We start from the raw sequence: 20,000 nt of genomic DNA on the forward strand, positions 1-20,000 counted from the left end.
ACAACAATCTGACAAGTTCAAAGAAGATTCTTGAGGTCATAATTTTACAGCCACACCACCTAGTCAAAGACAACAAAAAAGGGACAATGCACGCTAAATAAGAAAGAACATAACGCTGTATATCACTGTGCAGCTGAAAGAGGAAAAAAAAAAAACCACAGCAAGTTTTATACAGCACTAATTATATTTCATTAAGTTATTTCTGTCTATGTTTTGGTTTTGTCATCCTGACTATGATGCTCGGTCACTGTTCTTTGTAGACTTTTAAATGTGCTCTCTTGCCCCAGAAATAAACACAATCTGTTGGAAAGCTGGCCTATCTTCTCTAGCATGATTTTTTTTTCTCCTTGTCTCTACAGATGAAAACATTACTCGTCTTTGTACTGTAGCTTGTGTTATGTTTGCTGGCGTCTGCTGCATGCAGGTTAAAGAACACTTGTCTGCTGGCTGGAATGTTTTATTGTAAACCTTTCGGTTTAAGCTCTAAAAGTCAAATCCTTCCTACTCAGACTGACTTAGGACCAATGGAATGATAATTAATTTTGCAGACAAAATACACTGAAGTTTTGTCATATATTATTGCGCTCTGATATTTAAAAAAACATCATGAAGAACTACTATTAAATGCTTTGAGTGATCTACTGGGTTCCTCCTGCAGAGACCAGCAAAATGGTTAGCTTCTGTCAACACCTGTTTCACAGCAAAATTCTGAATTTTCATAAGCATTTTTGTCACTCTTCTTATTGTTTCAGTCCCTGGCATTTTGTTTAAATCTTGTCATCTTCTTTCTGGTTATGTCATGACTTTTTCTGATCTGTCTTTATTTCTTAAGCCAAAAGCTGTTGTTTTTACCAAATAGTCAAAACTGATCTTGCGTGCATGAGCAACTGTAATCTAACACCATTTTGTCAAGACAGAAAATTGCTCCATAAAATATAAACTGTAGGTTTGTGTCTAGAGTTGAAGGATATCAAGGGAAAGACACGGGATTAGGTTTTTCTATACATACAGAAATATATTATGGAGAAGATTGGCTGCACTTTCTTGAAACCAATGCATATGTTTCCAAATATGAATCTAAACCACGGCACTCAATGTTTAACTTCTTTAGCTATTCAGAATATCTCGAAAGAATTCTAGATAACTGGAATGTCCTCAAATTATCTTAAAAATAAAAACAATTCATACTGGATAAACAGAACTGAAGGTGAAAATGGCTTTTGCGGCTTTAAGTCATTTATTGAAAGTTATTTGTCACTTCACCCTAAATCCTTTCCATTATTAGGAAAGTGAAGCAAAGGCAGTGTTTTCTGTCTTAATCCTCCTTCTCAGATGCTCTGCACAGTATTTTTTTTTTTTTTTTTTTTACATCAATCTGCTAGGTAAACCATTTTCTGAGCACAAGAAGTTGGAGTTCACTTCATAAACCAGGCACTCTTCAAAGTTGTCATAAGCATATTACAGAAATACACACTACTAGGCTGGGGTAGTGTACCTTATTAATGTTTCATTTTGGTACAGTATACTTGCATTAACTCTCTTAACTCAGGTATCATATTGTTTCAAGTCAGGGAACCTAAAACATCGTAACAAAGATTAGACTAAGAGCAAAGCCTTGAAAACTACAGCCATTAGTCCTGTCATCCCCTATAAAGTTAATGGGTTGGAAAAATGGTCAATCTTTGGACTAAAAGTTGATATTTAATTGAAAGAAAATGTTTTTTAATTGTAATGGGGATTTTGCATTAGTGTGAACATGAAAAGGTACTAAAGAATCTAATGCAAGGTTATGTATTGATTTCCATCTTAATGCTAGTGTAAAATGAAGGAATATTTCTATTTCATAAACAACCTCGCCTATTCAGCACCGTGACTTCTTATTTATTTTAAGGGCATAGAAGACAGAATTGAATGAGAAGAAGAAATAATAAAATGTTCGTGGACATTTTTTGCTGGTGTATAGGACAAAAAGCCATGACACTGCTGTAAACCCTGATTGACTCTGCACCAGAATTATCAAGATGTTATATGTCGCTTTCACATTTTCCAGGGTTATTTGGTTCAGGAAAGCAAGAGCATCTGTAAACCTAGCACTACACCGCCTTAATCAAAATGGTTTTAGTGATCGTGGATTATAACAAGAGACCTGACATAATGGATGTGCAAAGTCTGCCCCCAGAATTAGCATCACTATAGCCTAGACGGATGGACATATTTAGAAAATGTAGTTTTTCTTGAAAAGAAGAATGCTTAAGTTAAATGAGTTTAAATTTACCATTAGTAATACTTAGAATACTATGTTGAATTTAGGAGATTTCATTTTCCTTTTAATACAAACTTAGGTATATCAGGTTCTTTTAAATCCTATACAGTTTTCTCCAACAATAAGCCATTATTTTGACATTCCACTTAATGCACTGATAAACAAAAATTTATCAGGAGTGATACCTACCTCAGATTTGCAAGTCAGTGTAAGTTACTTCATTTAAAACTGAAAGACAGCATGAAAGATGGAGAAAGCATTGCAAATACGTTACGAAAAGTATTGCTCTAATTCTATTATAAAAGTTATTGCAATACTGAGTACTTATGGTCTGCTGTTAAGGTGCTTCTGTTATATACCCTGTAGTCTACCATTTGTAAACACATCTTTTTGATGTTTCTGCCAACATCCTGGCAACAAAGCAGTGCAATTTCAAATGAGCTAATTAACTTAATTGTTGATGAAGCATGAAACAGTTCATTCACCCTGTTAGCTGCACCATGACAACATAAGAGTCTCAGCCCCTGAAGTTACTCATCTATATAAGCCTATCTGTAGCTTTCCATTAAGATCTATTGCATGCCAAAATGAGTACGGCTTTTCTGACAAAGACCGGTCCATAATGTACACAGGTAGAAAACCAGTGCTGTTGTTGAAAATTCAAATGAACACAAAAATCCTAGTAGCTACTTAAAAAACAAAAACAAAAACAAAAAAAACAAAAAGGAAAAAAAATGCAGAAACCCATTGTAGTTTGAAGCTGCAGGTGAAAAGCAAAAGCTGTGTCACTTATTTTCTAAGTGCTCTGATTTAGATGATAGCTGGCAAAACCAAATCCTGAAAGTGAAAACTTTTGACATCACTGTTCAGTCCTGAAAGGTGCAAACCCACCTGTTCACAGTGTTTTTTTCTTCTGTGTATCTTGTGCACGTACAAGAGTAAAAGCAAAAATAAATTAGCAAGTGGGAGTTAAATGGTCACGCTTAGTCCTTTGTGCCTTTTTATTTATACTATACACATGAATTCCCACTATACACAAACTGTCAGAATTTAAAATGTGCTTTTTCATACCCCTACTATCCAATATACAATCTAAAGCATCTCTTCAAATTTTCTGAGGCTCCATTTCAGAAAAGGATAATAAGAGGATTAAACACTGTGCTATTGAAAGGCCTGCAGAAGTGTTCGACATGAAAGAAAGGATAACAATTTGACCCTCTGCAGATAGCCTCGATTATCCAGTTGCTTGGAATACACAAAAAAAAAAAATCTCTGACATGATTTACAGTAAAACTTTGTTTGCCGTCTTTCTCTTTCCCTTGCCTTAAACAACCCTGTACCAATGAATAAAAATCCACCTACTTTAAAAATTGTCCAAAATCTTCACAAACGCTTTCACAGCCAGGCCATTTGCAAACTCCATGACCATAGAGAGTATGGGAGGCCCCAGTCTCCTCATGTGACGAGCTGCAGCAAAAGAATAAGGCATCAGATTCATCTCAAAAGCCATAATCGTTGGAGGCTGCTAGCGCCTGTCAGGTTACGATCAGTGACAAACAGGTCAAAACAGGTCAATTTAGCTCAGAGCAGTCAGAAAAATTTAATCGTTCTATTGAATAGTTCAACTGCCAAGGCTAGATGATGTTCCAATTAGAGAAGAAATAGAGCCAAAGATGACTGTTAATAAAGGATGAAAAAATAAGATGACTGTATAATACCATATGCTAATTCTGCCATATGACCTTGGTGTAACATTTACCTATAAATAAAAAATATACTCAGAAGTGATCAATTCTGAGAAGAAATATTGAAGACGGACAGCCAGAATTTATGAATACTGTGAACGTTACTACAAAATATTTGAATTTTCTGCTTAAATGTGTATAAAAATAAAGTTGCTTCTATTAGCTATTTGGCTTCATAAAAAACCCCGGCTGTATTCCCTGTCTTTTTTTTGGAACCTCTGCAATAGTTTCATCCACATACAGTTACCAAAGAAATTCAGGGGATTGCCCCATGGAGGTGGGCATCAGCTACACATCCTGAAGCAAAGAACCATTCTCTGAGATATAATCATAAAAGTAATAAATACTAAGAGTACTACTATAAAGGTATTCAGAGAAGTGCCAGTTTTTAAATAATAGAAGATAATGATAGCAAAATGTTCTCACAGTCATATGAGGACCAGAGACACTTAAATTATAGTCTCCTATTATAAATATTAAAATAATTAAATGGAGTATTTGAAAATACCATTATTTACAATTTAGGTTATGAAGATACAAATTAAATTTCATCTTATATTGAGATCATCTACACCTGACTATACTAATATATTTACTAATAAGTGCTACAGATACTCTGTACTCTAGTAAGCATTTAATGCATTACTCGAAAATAAGGAACAGTGAAGAATATCTGTCAATATGTCTGAAAAATTATTTTAACTTTACCCATATGGTTGAATTCCAGTGTATTACACTAACGCCACTGAAATTTTGTATGAAATGTGTCAACTGCGTTACTGTCGTGCATATAAGAAGGAAAATTCCGTGGTTTTCTTCACAAGAGAGACAAACAATATGAGAACTGCTTTAATGTACTAATTTTTAAAGCACTTTTTACAGACAATCTTTGTACTGAATTACAGCCTTGACAACTAAGATAGATGTACATTTTCTGTGAAACCAGCAGTGTGATTCAACAGTAAGGGCCTGACTGCCAGATGTGTTAACTCAAATATGAATGAAACTACGTGCCTACAAAAGTGCCCCCAAATCTGCATTGACACCTCTAAACCAGCACAGTCTATTCTGGGATTTCTAATTTTCACCAAAACAACCACAAGTTCCTGTGTTATAAAACCACGGGCAGGTACTTGTTGTTGCATCTGCAAAAGTAGACAGCGTTATTGAAAATGATGCCCTCTTGATAAACAATTCTGAAAAATCAGGTCTCCACGATCTCTTAAGTAACCCGTATTAAGTGTTACTTGTGACTGGAAATAATGGGACTTATGGTGTTAAACAACAGCTTTACGTCAAATGATAAGCACAGTTGAAATCTTGTCAGAATTACCTGTCTCGCCTTGCATTTAGAACTGAAGACTGTCCATTCACTATGGAATGATGAGTTATTGGTGGTGATGCTTTGGAAGTGGTGGAGGAGGTAGTAGAGGAGGAATTGTTAGTAGTGAGGTCTAGCCCTCCATGTTTAATGCCATTGTCTTCCATACTGTGAACTCCAGTCACTTCTTTCCATAACTGCTGAATCTCAGCAGGACTTAAGCCAGCTATAAAATGAAAGAGAGCCCCACTAATATAACAAAATAAAGAGTTTCATATAATGAGCTCAGTGTTATTAATGGATTAATGCCAACAATAAAGCTGATGCTGTTTTTCCAGCACAATCAACATGTAGTAAAACATAAGTTCATTTTTCTTCTGTCAGAATCCAGGTAATCTAACTGTCTTCTCTTGTGTTATAAACAGTCAATTAGAAATCACCAATTTTAATATTATTATACTCCTTCTGAAAACATTGCTCAAGGATCAAAGAGTGAAAGCTACAAAGAACTTGCAATGATTTCTTGAGAAGAAAAAAAAAACCAACCCAACCCTAAATATACTTCTGGACAAGATTTTTGTTGTCTGCTTAAACCGTTTCTTGACACGGAAACATAACTCAATGCATCCACAGTTAACTCAGGTTTTATAATTCCTCTTAATCAAACATGTAATGGAAAATAAAAGAACATATTACACTAAGGATACAAACATTGATATTCTCTTTAAACACTTAACAAGAGCAGGGAGCGGGGGAAGAAGACTGGAAGGAGAAAAATCAGAAGACAAAAATGAAATCAATGAGATCATACCAGGTTTAACATTTGAGCAGAATGCATCTGACTTTAATTAATGACACCCACATATTCATTAGTCCTGTTTAGTATTTTCAAAAATTGTTCCGTTTAAAAATGTATCTTAAGAGGCAAAACCAAAGTGACTATTTGGAAGAACAAAACCACTACAGTGCTGAGCTAGATACTGGTGACCACTTAATCTCTTTGGTACCATTCAGTGGCACCAAACAACTAGAAAGCCAACAAAACTGGCCCATTTACAACTCCCTCTACACAGATGAAATTACATGTAGTGTAGACCATCAAATTCCTCCACTGTTTTTTTTGTCCAGCCCTACTGTGGAAAACGAATTGGAGGGTTTGGCTAGCAGAAAGAAGATTCTGTGTCACCAGTCTCCTGGGGTGATGGGCAGCCATACAACATTTGAAGAGCCTCTCAAACTTCTCTGCTACATGCGCAGTGCTATTCTGGAGTCTAGCCACCAGATCTTTGCAGATAGAGCTTAAATTTCTCTCTACTCCACTTGTCGCCTGGAAACTTGTAGTTTCCAGGATTCATCCTTGGCCACAAATAGCAATGTCTCATAGAGCGCATTCATACATACGGGCTAGGGTTGTCTGGCTCGAGTTGAGCACTTTGCACGAAGTCATGGAAACTTCCATTACAATATGCTTCTGCCTGAAGTAAAGACTCCCAAAAGACAGGCAAGAGAAGAGCTGTGAGCATTCTCTTATCTTGCTACCGAACATGCAGCTAAGATAGGAAATTCAGGTTTTGAAAGATGAAGAGTTCATCAGAAATATGTACACCTTCTGTCACTGCCAGTCTTTATAAATTTGACATCTCTCTTTTGAAGAACACTAAATTAAATGTAGAAAAGAATGAGAAGCCCAGAGAGCTCCTTGTGAAAGATCTGGTCTCAGGGCCAGGTTTTTCAGCCTGACGTGGTTTGGGCCAGAGGTATCTTAAAATCTAATTCTGTCTCCTGTATCTCATCTTAACAAGAGAAATTAGGTAAGACATGCTCATGGTATCTAGACCGGCTGGAATGAAAACCATTCAAAATGCTCATGTTGTCTGAATTAAAATTTTGCTCTTTTTATTTTATGAAAGTGCTCAAATTTATTGTCCTTTAGAGAAGGATTAAAATGTATCTATTCATTAAACTTTTCATTGAGGATAGTTTTGTTTGGTAAACAAGATATATTGGAAAGATATAGACTGTTTTTCATTGTTGGGCAAATCTATTTATTAGACAATGTTTTACTTTGCAGACATAGGAACTCAGACTACTAAAATGGATTCAACAAAAAATTATGAAAAAGCACAGTAAGTTCCTTAGTATTTCTCAATAGCTGTCTCACCATGAGGTATACAAAGCTATTAAAAAATAGACTAGTAGTGATTTACAGGAATAATAATTTCTGGAGGTAGTGTAGAAACAAATTGCTTGGAAGGTATTAATTTTTTTTAAATTATGAAAGGAGCTCGTTTTTAGACTACTATTTTGTGTCCTGCTTCTCTACCTTAGATAGCAACACCCATTGGCAAACTCAGTTACTGACAAAGCGAAAAAGAGTTGATTGGAATGTAAGTCTTAAAACTGGACTTTATACGTATTTGTACAGCAAAAAGCTAGGTTTTAAGGAAGCAAGCAAAGAAGCCAGGCTCTAATTTACTGCATTAGAGAGATGGGTAACGGGAGCGATGGTAATACTAGTTGTAATTGTTTAATGAAGGTAAGTAATTACTGCTGTGTTCACAAAGTTTGTTCCAGCAACACTGCAAATAACCCATTTTAGCGTGGTAAATAACAGTTACCCGCAAATGTAATCACATATCAAAATGAAACGTAATGTATTCATTTAGGCGGCGTGATATACCCAGTACATTATTTACTTCAAAGGCTTCCCTTCTTCCTGCTGTTGAACAAAATAAACTCATCTTATACTGAAAAAAAAAATAAACCCCAAGACTAAACGCATCCGTTTGGAGAAGGAGAGGGCAAGCATATTGTTGTGTCTTGCGGCGAGAAAATGTTCATCGGAGATCATTGAACCTTGGGCGCTGGGGGAGCTGAGGAAGAGCCGGCCCATAACCCAGGTGAAGGGCTGGAGGAACGGTCCTTCCCACGGGCGGGCGTCCCCTGCCCCTCTGGGCAACTGCTGGGCAGCCCCTTCCTCTGCATGAAGCTACAATGGAGCTGTGTCTCCAGGCTGCCTAGCTCACCTAGAGGTTTTTTTAAAATCAGAAAGAAATTTCTCTCTGGGCTCAGGCTGGTTAATTTTATCACTTCTTCAGAGCACTCTGAAAGGCTGCCTTTTAGGATAAAAGGATTAAGGGCAGGCACTTAAAAAGTATAAAGTTAATAAGCGGATTTGTAATTAATTGTAAATTATGGCAATTTTGTAGTTTCTGTGTCTGAAAAAGTCCAACTCCCATTTTACAAGAGACCTGTAAAATGGCTGACAGATATTTTAGTCTCGATGTAAAAGCAGGCTAAGTTTTAAAGTTTCACAGGTTGTGATAACCCTCAAAATACCCTCTCTACACTACATTAAAGGAGAAAGGATCAGGAAGAGAATCCAGAGTGGGATACAAATTAGGGACTACGATGACAAGAGCAAATAGTGATTTGCGATGCAGTTTACCCCCAAAAAGAATTTTGGGATTTTGAGGCTAGTTTTATAACTCTTTTTACCACTATCTACTCTATTTTTATGTTTAAATAAATACTTAATAAAACTACCACTTATAAAACCCATCCATGCATCTGTTTTTCATTTTCCTACATGGTCTGATCAAACCCCAGGGTTTTGGGCTTGGGGTTTTTTTATTTTATTTTATTGTTGTCATTTGCAGTCCTTTGCATTTAGCTAGCATCAATACAGCATTACGTGGAAGTAACTCACAGCACGCCACTGGCTTTGAAATATGGCATAGTGAAGATCTTGTCACAGAGTAAATGCTACAACACCTCTTGTCTCTTATTTGCTATACCTGGCCATCAAGAAAACATGGTAAACATTCCTGCCCTTTAAGGGCAGCAACTATATTTGGAGCAAATACTGTTTATATACGCAAACCTCACAGCTGTACTTGGAATTTATGTCTTTCCATACTAACAAACACAAACCCCATGTTCTCTTTGTCACTAATAATTTGTGGTTTGCAGGACTCTTTGACCAGTAACTTATAAACATGAATACCCCTGTGTTTCTCTCATTGTTACAGTCATCCAAGTAACTCAGCAATCTAAAGGGATGCATATAAAAATACTTGTGTTACACATATGTAAACCCTTCTGTATAACCATATTATACATCTTGCAGCACAGTGGAAGGAGAAAAACATCCTCTTACCACAGCCAGTGTGTATTAACTTAAATAAATTCTGAAGGTTTAATTTAACACTGCCACAGAAAATGTCTGTCATAAAATTTGCTAAATTTTATGAGAAAAACAAAGGAGGTTTGATCCTCTTACTTTTACGCAAACCCCAATGCATGGTCATCTATGTTAAATCTAGTAAGTACTACTTGGATTTGTAAATATTGGATATATTTGGGTGCATCTGGATGTGTAAACTTAAGATTTATGAGAAAGCCTCAACAGATCTGAAGCCTATTAATCTTCATTACATTATCATGAACTGGACTGGGTGCTGTATTTTCCTGTGAAAGACAAAATGTGCTGTAAGAGAAGCGCACAGAAAGAACTCCGAGCTGGTCACAACTCTGCATTTGGTTCTCTCTGTTTTAGCATCTTGCTGGACAGACTTTCCTTCTTACCCTCACCACTCTAACGTCACCTTGCCTGGCACAAAGTGAGTGGCCTTTCTGGAGATGCAGGGAGGTTTTCCGGAGGAAGCTGTCTTATGTTTTTAAGTTTCCACATCCACATCAGGGCTATGAAAAATCCAGGTCCTATAAATTAACTTGTGTATCTAAAGGAACCCTACATACACAGTAGATACTGGAACTAGGAGAGAAAAATGGAAGAATTAAATACTTGAATGGAATCCATTATAATTAAAAAGTATCAAGGCAGAAGCAAATAAGAGATTAATTTACTTTAAAATGAACAATCCAGATATATTTTAACTGTAAAACTTTGTATTTTTTTATTTCTTTAGTATCAGACTTTTTTGTCGTGACTTCAGTTACGCTTAATTCTCTGAGTAAAAGAAAGTTCTTAAAAAGAACTGTTTACTTGTTCTCCTAAAAATGTATTTAAAAAGGTATTTTTTCTATGTTTTTCTACTAGAAGTGGATGAATGTGTTGCATTAAACTAATGAATATCAATGCAATTGGGTAGGAGTGCTGAGGGAAATCTATGGGGATTGCTTAATGTGAGAGAAAACCTGAGGAATTCCTCTTGCAACAGATGGCACAAGAGGAGGTTGCAGAAGGTAAAGCTGTTTGGAGGGAGGTTGTGTTTCAACTCCCTTTTTCCATTCTGGTCCAATGTGAATTTGTACAAAAGGAAACCAGCATTAGCAGTCTCACGTGTGCAAATTCATGAATCAGCTTGCCTCCTCACTGTTATTCTCAAATAGTAACATTTAGTGTGATAGCTTACTTAGGACTCTTTGTTGTTGTTGTAATGTTTACAACTTTAGATATGCTTGTCTCATAGCTTTTCCACACAACACAATGTATGGAATTTACACATTTATTTGGAATCCCTGCTTTCCAGGGAATGAGGTTTTTAGTGGGTAAGTCTTTCTCATGCCTTTTTTCTGTCTTTTGGGGTTTTTTTTGTCCACACGGTTGTCTATATACTGTGTACTCTGCTTTTGCTCATCTAATTTCTGAAGCTTCAACTTCATAACAGTTATCTGGTGGAGGAAACAGATACATGCATAAAGACCAATTAAAAGTAATGTTACCTGTCATGAACACAGTCTAAACAATGCTCATTGCAGGACTGGAGTGTCAGAGATCAGAGTATTGTGCAATTTTTATGACAGACGTTTAGTTCACCTCTCTATGGTAACACAAACAGAAACACATACCTCAGGTTATAGAGAGAGTCCTTAAGATGGGAAGTCTTTGGCCTTACTGTAAAACGTAAGCAGCATTTATCTTCAAGTTAATTTACTTTTCGAAAGTGTGTGGCCTATTTTCTTTCAACCATGAATGTGTTTGTGTCAAGTAGTAGAGCTTGAGCTCACTTTCAGCATTGAGAAATCTTGATCAAAGTGAGAAAGGGAAATTTTTTTCCCCGGAAAGTCTTTACTGTTATTTGTCAGTCATAATTCATTACTATTGGAATAACCACCTTCAAAACTTGTTGTCATATTTAGCATATTTAATACAAAGGAATAGCAAAGAAAATTAATCCCAAGGTTTGATCCTAAATTCACATATCATAAATTGAAGATTCGAAATGCTTTTCAATACCAAACACTTTCTTTTCTTAGAAGAAAAGAAAAAAAAAAAGTAAGTTTTGGAATGGCTTTAATATCACTGATATACTTTCTCTCTGTTCGCTTATATTAAATGAAATTATAACATTTCCACTAAATCAGATTTATGTAATTCCTCAGAGAAAAGCAATGGTGCCTGAACTGTGTTGCTATCAGATATTGTTTTCAGCACATAAGGCTAATAAATATGCATCTTATATCTAAGAAAAAACACTCAAAAGCTGTTTTCTTCCATAAAAGTATGCAGTAAAATTTATCAGCCTCAAGAAACCTTGGTAATATGAGTAATAAAGTTCTAATAATAGAGTATGTTTAAGTGTCATAATGGGAAACTGCTGAAGTTCGGGTGCAAACGGAACGGTGAGAAAAAGTTGTGAATTAGAAATTACTCCAATCACGTATTACTCGAATACCTTGTGGCAGAGACTGGACAGGAAGAGCAGACTGGCCAGGTGGGATGGAAATGAGTCCCTGACGCTGAAGGTTCAGCAGATGCTGCTGCTGCTGAAGTTGTTGCATCTGGAGGAGCTGCTGCTGGAAGACAAGCTGCTGGGCTGCCAACTGCTGCTGCTGCTGCTGCTACAAAGAGAAAGGGGGGGAAAAAAAGCAAATGCAGCAAAAAGTAAAGTGTGCAGTGAAGGCTAGAAAGCCAAAAACGTAAAATCAACTTCTTTCCCTTTAATCTCAGTTATTAAATAATAATGCTATTTGTAGAATACTCAGGCAGTGAAAGCGTTTGAAATTTTCTATTATATTCATTCAAGCTATTAGGTGTTAGGGAAAATGGCAAGATATACTTAATGACACACTGAAGAAAAGGGTCAAGAGAAAGTATATAACAGCTGTTTCAAAAAAAAAAAAAAAAAAAAAAAAAAAAAAAAAAAGCCCAGCTCATGGCAGATGATAACAAATTTATCTATGCTAGAAGTGTAACTCTTTAGAGCAGCCTGTGATTCGAAGGCACTCTTGTTTTTCCAATTGACTAAGTTTGGTCTGCAGTGGCCCATGAACGTGGTCTCCAGTGATCTATTAGTAAACTGGGATGTAGCCTTCATTTCACTGGCCTGTTAGCTCGCTCTCTTTTCTTGTTGGAATATATTAAAAGGAGCATTGCATTCAAGGCAACGAAGTGCCCTATTATGGAGCAAAAGTATAAGTTCCAATTTTGTGAGGCATTTCAAGACAAACTGGAGTCTGCAAAGACTCAGGAGGGTATGAGAAGGCAGTCACACATCAGAGGAAGACAAGCTGTTGTGGAAGACCTTTCCTTTCTAGTTTGGGGAAAAGAGAAACTTCTGATGCGCTCACTGGAAAACAGACTGCATAATGGAGCAAGTCATGTGGATTGCCCAGAGCCTCCGGAGAAATACGGGAGCAATTTCTATTCCGTAGTTGATGGCTGTCTGAAATTCTATTCACAAATCCAAACAGAAACAAAGCCTCAGGAGGTCACAACTGCTTCCTCTACGTTTGCATAATGGGCAGCTTGAAGACAACGTCGAGGATACCTGCTGATCAATTTAACTGCTTCAACATGTTTTGTTTGTATTATGTTTATATTTGATGCAGTTTGCTGACAAGTGCAAGCTAGGCCTGAGAAACCCGCTTGTCAGGTTGATTTATGAGCACATCAAACTGTAACTTTCTACTCGCCACTCCAAACCTACAGTAGCAGTTCATTAATCAGGGGCCTGTGACTTTGAAATCTGCGCTCAATCGCTCTTTTTCAGCCACGGACTAAATTTGCATGCTCTCTGAGCTGTGCCACTGAGGAAAGTAAGGCTCCTTCCCCACCACAGATTGCCTCTGAATACAAGATAATCAGTACGGTGTCCACCACACAGCTTGTTCTTTGCACACTCGGATTCATTAGCGAACATTAGACGACAGCAGCACTAGACTGCTCAAATCCTATGTCTCAGAAAGGGGAGCAGGAGAATTATACCGGCACTGATATTAAGCCCAGTAAAAACGTAAAAACAAATCTTTGATAGCCGCATCCTTGCTACGGGAAAAAACTCTAAACTGCTCTTGTCTTTTCCAAGCTTCTGACAGCTCAGGCTACTGTGCATCAGCAAGGGGCTCAGCTCCTACCTCTTTTGCTTGCTTTCCTGGATGCTGTTGCTGCTGCTGTTGCTGCTGCTGCTGCTGCTGTTGCTGCTGTTGCTGCTGCTGCTGTTGCTGCTGTTGTTGCTGCTGTTGCTGTTGCTGTTGCTGCTGCTGTTGCTGCTGCTGCAAAAGCTGAAGATGTAACTGCTCTTGCTGTTTCTTGTAAAACTCTTGTAGTTGTTGCTGAATAAACCATTTTGACTTTAATAAATAAAGGCAAAAGTTTCAAGTATTATAAATCTCCTAAACTCTTCTAGATTGGCATATGGTAGCGTAGCCATTAAGAATCACCTCATAACAAAAAATGTGATTTGAAGAGGCAGATCTACATACATTTTTTTCCAAGGCGGTTCTGAAATTTTCCAATGCAGATTCCAAAATATCCTAAACAGAAGGGTATAGAAAATCTGTATTCTAAAGGGAATGCAAGAGCCAAATTAACTCCTCAAATAACTATACCTAAGTTCCTCACATGTCCTATATAACAAATCAGAAGCTGTACTCATCCACTTGCAAGAAACCTACAAGTCACTAAGGCCAAACTAAACTGTCTGTTTCTTAGGGGAAAAAAGTAATTAATCTGTCAATCTCTTTAGCAGGATGCTGGACTCACAACTGAAGGTGAATTGCCTGTAATGATCACAGTACTGGATATTAAAGTGTTTAAACATACAGTGATTGAGCTATGACTATGACAGACAGACACATCATTTTCTGTATGACAATTAAACCAAACCAAAAATCCACTCTGCGTTACACTAAGGTACTGATCACTGACACTATCTTTATTGTATGAATAACGAGTTCATGGATTCTTCACTTAGCCGCCAGATTTTGTGCTAAGGAAACAGCAATCTCCTCCTTCTTTTTAGCCTTATCTGGGACAAATTTTTTGGATGTAAAAACAAACAAACAAAAAAACCCTTTTTCCCATGATGAAACAAGCTGTTAAGTTCAAATTTCATAACCGCATACCACTTATGTGACTAAAGGGAGCACTACAGTATTATGAATTTTAAAGCAACAATTATCTACAACTCTATTTGCACTTCCTTTGGCAAGTCTACAATTAAAATGTGCCTAAGCACTTGAAAATTTAAATATCAATTTGTTCGGTATTTGTAATGCATCTGCCACTGCCGCTGCTGCTGTTTTTAATATAATATTTAATGTTTCAAAATCACAATTTCACACTTCTGCAATTAAAACAAGAAATTTAAAGACTGAGAAGCTTCGCATTTATTTTCATTCTTTTTGGCGTAATGAGCGATGAAACATTACAAAATAAGACCCATGAAATCTGGCTGACACTTGTGCGAATGCCCTGTGCTAACGGTCCAAAGCAGGTAACCCACATTACCTGCTGCAACATAACTGCTTGCTGCTGCTGGAGAAGTGCTTGAAGCTGCTGCGGAGACAACACTTGCTGCTGGAGAATCTGCTGCATTTGCTGAGGGGTGATCACCTGGGGAGTCATCATGGCCACTGACACAGGCACCTGCACAGGGAAAGAAAGATATCATCGTCAAACACATTTTAGTTCGCCTGCACCACAGCTGTACATCTTTTTTATTTTGTACCAAAGATGGACCATAATTTTTTACATAATATTTATCACTGCAAAGTTCCAGTTTCAGTCAGAATCTGTTATTTTAAGACCACAGTACTGTGGCATTCTATTTCCAGAGGCATCAGATTCGATCAGACTCAAGCTTTATGTTTCGCATCTCTTATGTATTCCTGCAAGAAATTTAAGCATTGGCTAGTATAAATGTGTATTTAAAAATAAATGATCACATGGCAGGGCTCTCAACACTTCATAATCAATCATCTTATCAAGTGTCATAATGTTACGAAAAGAAAAATCTATTGAGACTGTTTCAAAAGATACAATTAAAACAGACAGCAAAATAAGTATCTTAAAGCAGTAAATTTTTACACAATGAAGACACTTAGCCTAGAAAAATATTTGCGTAATACATCACTTCAGTATAAGAAAACCTTTCCTGCTCGGCTAGTCTTTGAAGGAAGTCTGATTTATACAGGGAAAAAAATGCCACGGACATATTGGAGTACAGAGCAAGGGCTGCCACCCCAGTCACCCAGTCTCTGCAGAAAGAAATGGATTGTTGGTCACTCCTAACTGAAAACTGGAAGTTGGGAAGCCTTGTCATAAGATCATTAGTTTGTCCACTAAATTCTAAGAATGCATTTTTGTGTAGGTGCCGTTTTGGACACGGCTTTATTTTCTGTTTGCTATACACTGAGATGAAGCGTCTACATATGCATAAACACCCACCTACACACATGCTCTCAGGAATGTATGTGTGAGTGGGAAAGACACAGCAAGTATGCGTGGTTGTATATGTAAGAGAGAAAAGTCCCGTGGAAGAGCCTGAGGTATGCGCTGAGCCGCTGCAGCAGACACACTGTGTGAAACCATTGCTCGAGCTAAGCAGGACACAGTCGAACAGCTGTCAGCAGGCCAAGTTTTCCATCCATGAAAAAGCAGCCACTCGCTTGTCTAGCAAAATTCAAATGTTTTTTCTGTGTATAATAGCAAGCTGGCATATAAATACCGCTTTGTAAGATGTTTGTAGGACATTCCAGCTTTCTGTAAATCAGCAAAAATAATATTATTATTGATAAAATAAATCATGAACAAACCTTAAGAGGAAAACCTATTCTAATATTTCTATTACTTGAATCTATCCCGAAAGACTTTGTATAAATGTAACACTTAGAGGAAAAAAGAAATACAAGTCTGCTGAAGTTTACTTTTAGAAGAAATTACTTCATCTATTACACAGAATACCACTTTTCACACAGTTCATCGCAGCATAAATTACGGTCATAAAATATCGACTAATTAAGAGTCTGAAAGTAAAAGTACCAGCCATTATTAAAAAGTCTGATAATGTTTTGCAAACAACAAATGAATTGTAAGAATAAAAATTCTGAAGGTCTTACTCGAAAATACAAGTGGAAAAGACAAACCAGACTTCCACTCAAAATCGGACACTAGAGGGGAGGAATTTAATCTCAGCTATCACTAGACCCTTCCTGTAGTCAACAGAGTAAGGAAATCCCAAGGAAAGTTTATCTGATCTAGTTTAGGCATCTGTTTTAGCATAGGACCAATCCCTTTCTGAATGTCCCTGTCTCTCTCCGTTGAGTGTAGACTCACTTTGAGGAGACATCTAACTTTCAGATGGTTAATGTTGGCTGTTACACTTGATGACACCTAGAAGTTTTGTAGTATTGGAAACACCACATCTCTATGTGATAATGTTTTATCCTAAGTCTGGTCCCAAGGGCCGGACAAACAAGTTTTTACAACTTTGGGATGCATGAGCAAAGAGCAAAATTCACCGACTGCAGTCAGTGTTCAATTCCCTCTGAAGTCAATAAGAATTTCCTCTGTTTACATGAGATCTGAACTTGCCTTCTTGTAACAATTTTGCCTTGCTGATGCTATTCAACTACCACATGTCACACAGAAATGAGAAGGCAGAAAGGAAGATGGACGCCTTCCCAATTAAACCATTACCTTTAACCTTTAAACCCTGCAAGAATTTCCCTAACACTTACATGCTTACTATTATAATATGGAGCAAATGGTGAAGGTGTTGCACACTTGTTACTCCGGTTCCCCTCTTACCTATACATCCCCTCTATCTTTCGATCTTTCCTGGCTTGTGTATGTTCAAATACACAAGTAAAAATTCTGATCTAAACAGAGTGAAAATCAGCCGAACCCTGTAAGTGGCACTGATTTATTCATGCTCTGTGCTGAAGACTCTAGCCAGTAAGATGTGCAGTAAGACTCGTGCTGCCACAAGAGTCCTCTATTCCTCAGTCTGAAATATAAATTCCCCTTCTATTTCTGCTAGCTTTTCCACTATCTGCTCCGAATCTCCCTGACTACGTACTTGCTCTTATACTTGGAAACACCTGCTTTGAGGTATACTCTAAGAGCTTTTCTCTCTGAATTTGTTTTTCCTGTATTTTTCAAGAGTCACTTCCAACTGCCTGAAGTGGAGAACCTAATACACCTGTTTTTCAGGATGATGGACAAAAGCATGAAAAGAACTGGCAGTCAAGATCATTAGTAAAAATACATATTTATGTAGATAATACTGCCTTTAACAGAATTTTATGCGAGGATCCATATGTGTGTATCATACCTGATAACTATCTTCTTTCTCATAGATAAAGGACAAGGCATTTTGAAAACTGCTTGAATTTTAAATTAGCAAAACTTACTAAGCAAAGAGATTTCTCTAATTGTAATTAGGTAATATAAATTGGTACATTTCACAGCCTTCAGTGATACACCAGACTGCACTTTATTTCTTATTGGTGTAGTGTCACTGTGTTATCTGGGTCAGAAGACCATCAGAAACCTGCTATTTTGTGGCCAATTATGTGCATTAGATATATTTCTTTGGCTTAGTGTCTGCATTTTTCGAGATTTCTGATCTGATTTTACAAAAATGTACTGAATAGGCAAACTCTGACTCTTTTTCATAGAAATCTCTCAGTGTACCTGAAGTCAGTTCAGGTAGAGGACAGTAGAGGGACCCAGTGAAAAGATATGATCCTAATTAAATGATGTGGTTCGTCTGAGTGGGCTACAAACTACCAACAAATTCTAGGTCAGACCTCTCATGAAAAACCAAAGAGACAAAGTGAAACGTGATTTATGACTGTAACCCATTTGTTACAAGTTGTCCTCAAAGAAATTGAACTCCCAACCCTGTCATGAAGATGACCGGGTACAGCAACCCTACAAAACACAATGGGTCTGACGGCCTCTGAAGAACACGCAAATTTGTTGGCTCCATGACACAGCCCTTGATGGAGGCTTCATGTTTTGAGGAGTTTCTCATGTTTCTGATGCAGGCTGTCCCCCATTTCTTTGGATTAGCTTACAAGTCCCACTAAATAAAACTATAGATATGTAAACAATTTTTTTAACACATCTAAATAGCATTTCAGGCAAAACCAAGTGTAAACTGCTTTACTACTATATGTGACTGTACTAATAAAAGAAGCGCTACGACGCAGAATGAAAACATTGATAGTGGATATTAAATAGATGAACATGGCTGCAGAAATGAAGACAGAACTTATAACATATCTGAAAAATAACAAATCTGTTTTTTCCCGAGAGCAATTTAATAGAGAAGTGGTGGAGGCTGAGCTTGTCTATTTAACACCACTCTTCTGTCATACATGAAAAAATTGGCTCTACCTGTAAAGAAGCTTGCCAGGTAAACACTCATCTATTGCTCCTATGAACTAGCCGATAACAGGAATCATGTAAATTTATATTTTTATGTTACCTACAAAAATCATATTCCTAATGGCACAAATGGAAGGCAGCATAAGTAGCCTGCACGTTCAGTAAGCTCTTGCATTTTTTAGAAGCCTTGGAAAACGGCACACGCATTTTCAAGAAATGTTGACCAATCTGACTTTGATTAAAACCAAATACAACCAAAGGAGACATACTATTTTTATTCCAAGTTCTTTTTATATTGAAAGTCAGATATCGATAATGAAAATTACATGCAAAACTTGACCTTAGTTTTCAGTGCTTCTGAGGAGAATCACAAAATCGCATGTATTAGTCACATTCAGAGCCAGTTCAAGGTATGTAGGAATTATTTCTTTGTTACAGACAGAGGAAACAAGTCACAGCCTTTAAGTAATTAATCCAAAGTCACATGACATTTTAAGTGGCAGATCTGAGAACGGAACTGTTCAGTAAGACAAGTCTCTCTGGTTTATTGAAAGAAGTGTAATTAAACATTTAATGGAGAAACTTCTCTCTGTAGGATCCTTCTTTTAAAAATAAATGTAGGTGTGAAACCACACATTTCCAGTGCAGGATCAGGCTCTTTAGCAGGAAACAATTATTTTAAAAGAAGAAACTACTGCAAAACTACTTTGGTAATGCATAGAGTGTCTACCATAATAATAACCTTTCAAATCTTTCTGGTTTTACGATATTAAAAAGAGCTGAGAGTGAACTGAGTGGTAGTTGTAAGCTGTTCATACCTAGCGAACAAGAATACATAATGATCTCCCTAGATGGACGATATGTACTGTCCGATTTTATACACCTTAGATAAGGTTACATGCTTCTGAAGCATCTCGAAAAATATAGATCATGGTACAAAGTACTAGCATTTATCAATAGAGAAACACTAAGACACACGCAACAGGAAGAATAACAAAGTAACAAAGATAAACCCGTTTTGTATCATGACTCCTGTTTTCCATGTTTACAGTGGAATTTAATTTATTATTATTAATCTATCTACAT

The 20,000-nt window shown here is 37.0% G+C and overlaps 1 protein-coding gene across 5 annotated transcripts in view; it reads right to left on the reverse strand.

Moving 5' to 3' along the window:
- The window catches only part of FOXP2 (forkhead box P2), a 436,438-nt gene that overhangs the window by 50,624 nt on the left and 365,814 nt on the right, over positions 1-20,000 (reverse strand). For all 5 annotated transcript variants that reach the window (XM_049814074.1, XM_049814075.1, XM_049814073.1 and 2 more), the window contains 5 exons: positions 15,027-15,164; positions 13,652-13,849; positions 11,971-12,136; positions 5,342-5,555; positions 3,626-3,730 (listed from right to left, as the gene is read on the reverse strand). In XM_049814074.1, the coding sequence (XP_049670031.1) occupies positions 3,626-3,730; positions 5,342-5,555; positions 11,971-12,136; positions 13,652-13,849; positions 15,027-15,164 (821 nt within the window). The remainder of the gene's footprint in view (positions 1-3,625; positions 3,731-5,341; positions 5,556-11,970; positions 12,137-13,651; positions 13,850-15,026; positions 15,165-20,000) is intronic.

The sequence above is a fragment of the Accipiter gentilis genome, chromosome 11 (assembly GCF_929443795.1).
Source record: "Accipiter gentilis chromosome 11, bAccGen1.1, whole genome shotgun sequence".
In the NCBI taxonomy this organism is placed as follows: domain Eukaryota; kingdom Metazoa; phylum Chordata; class Aves; order Accipitriformes; family Accipitridae; genus Astur; species Astur gentilis.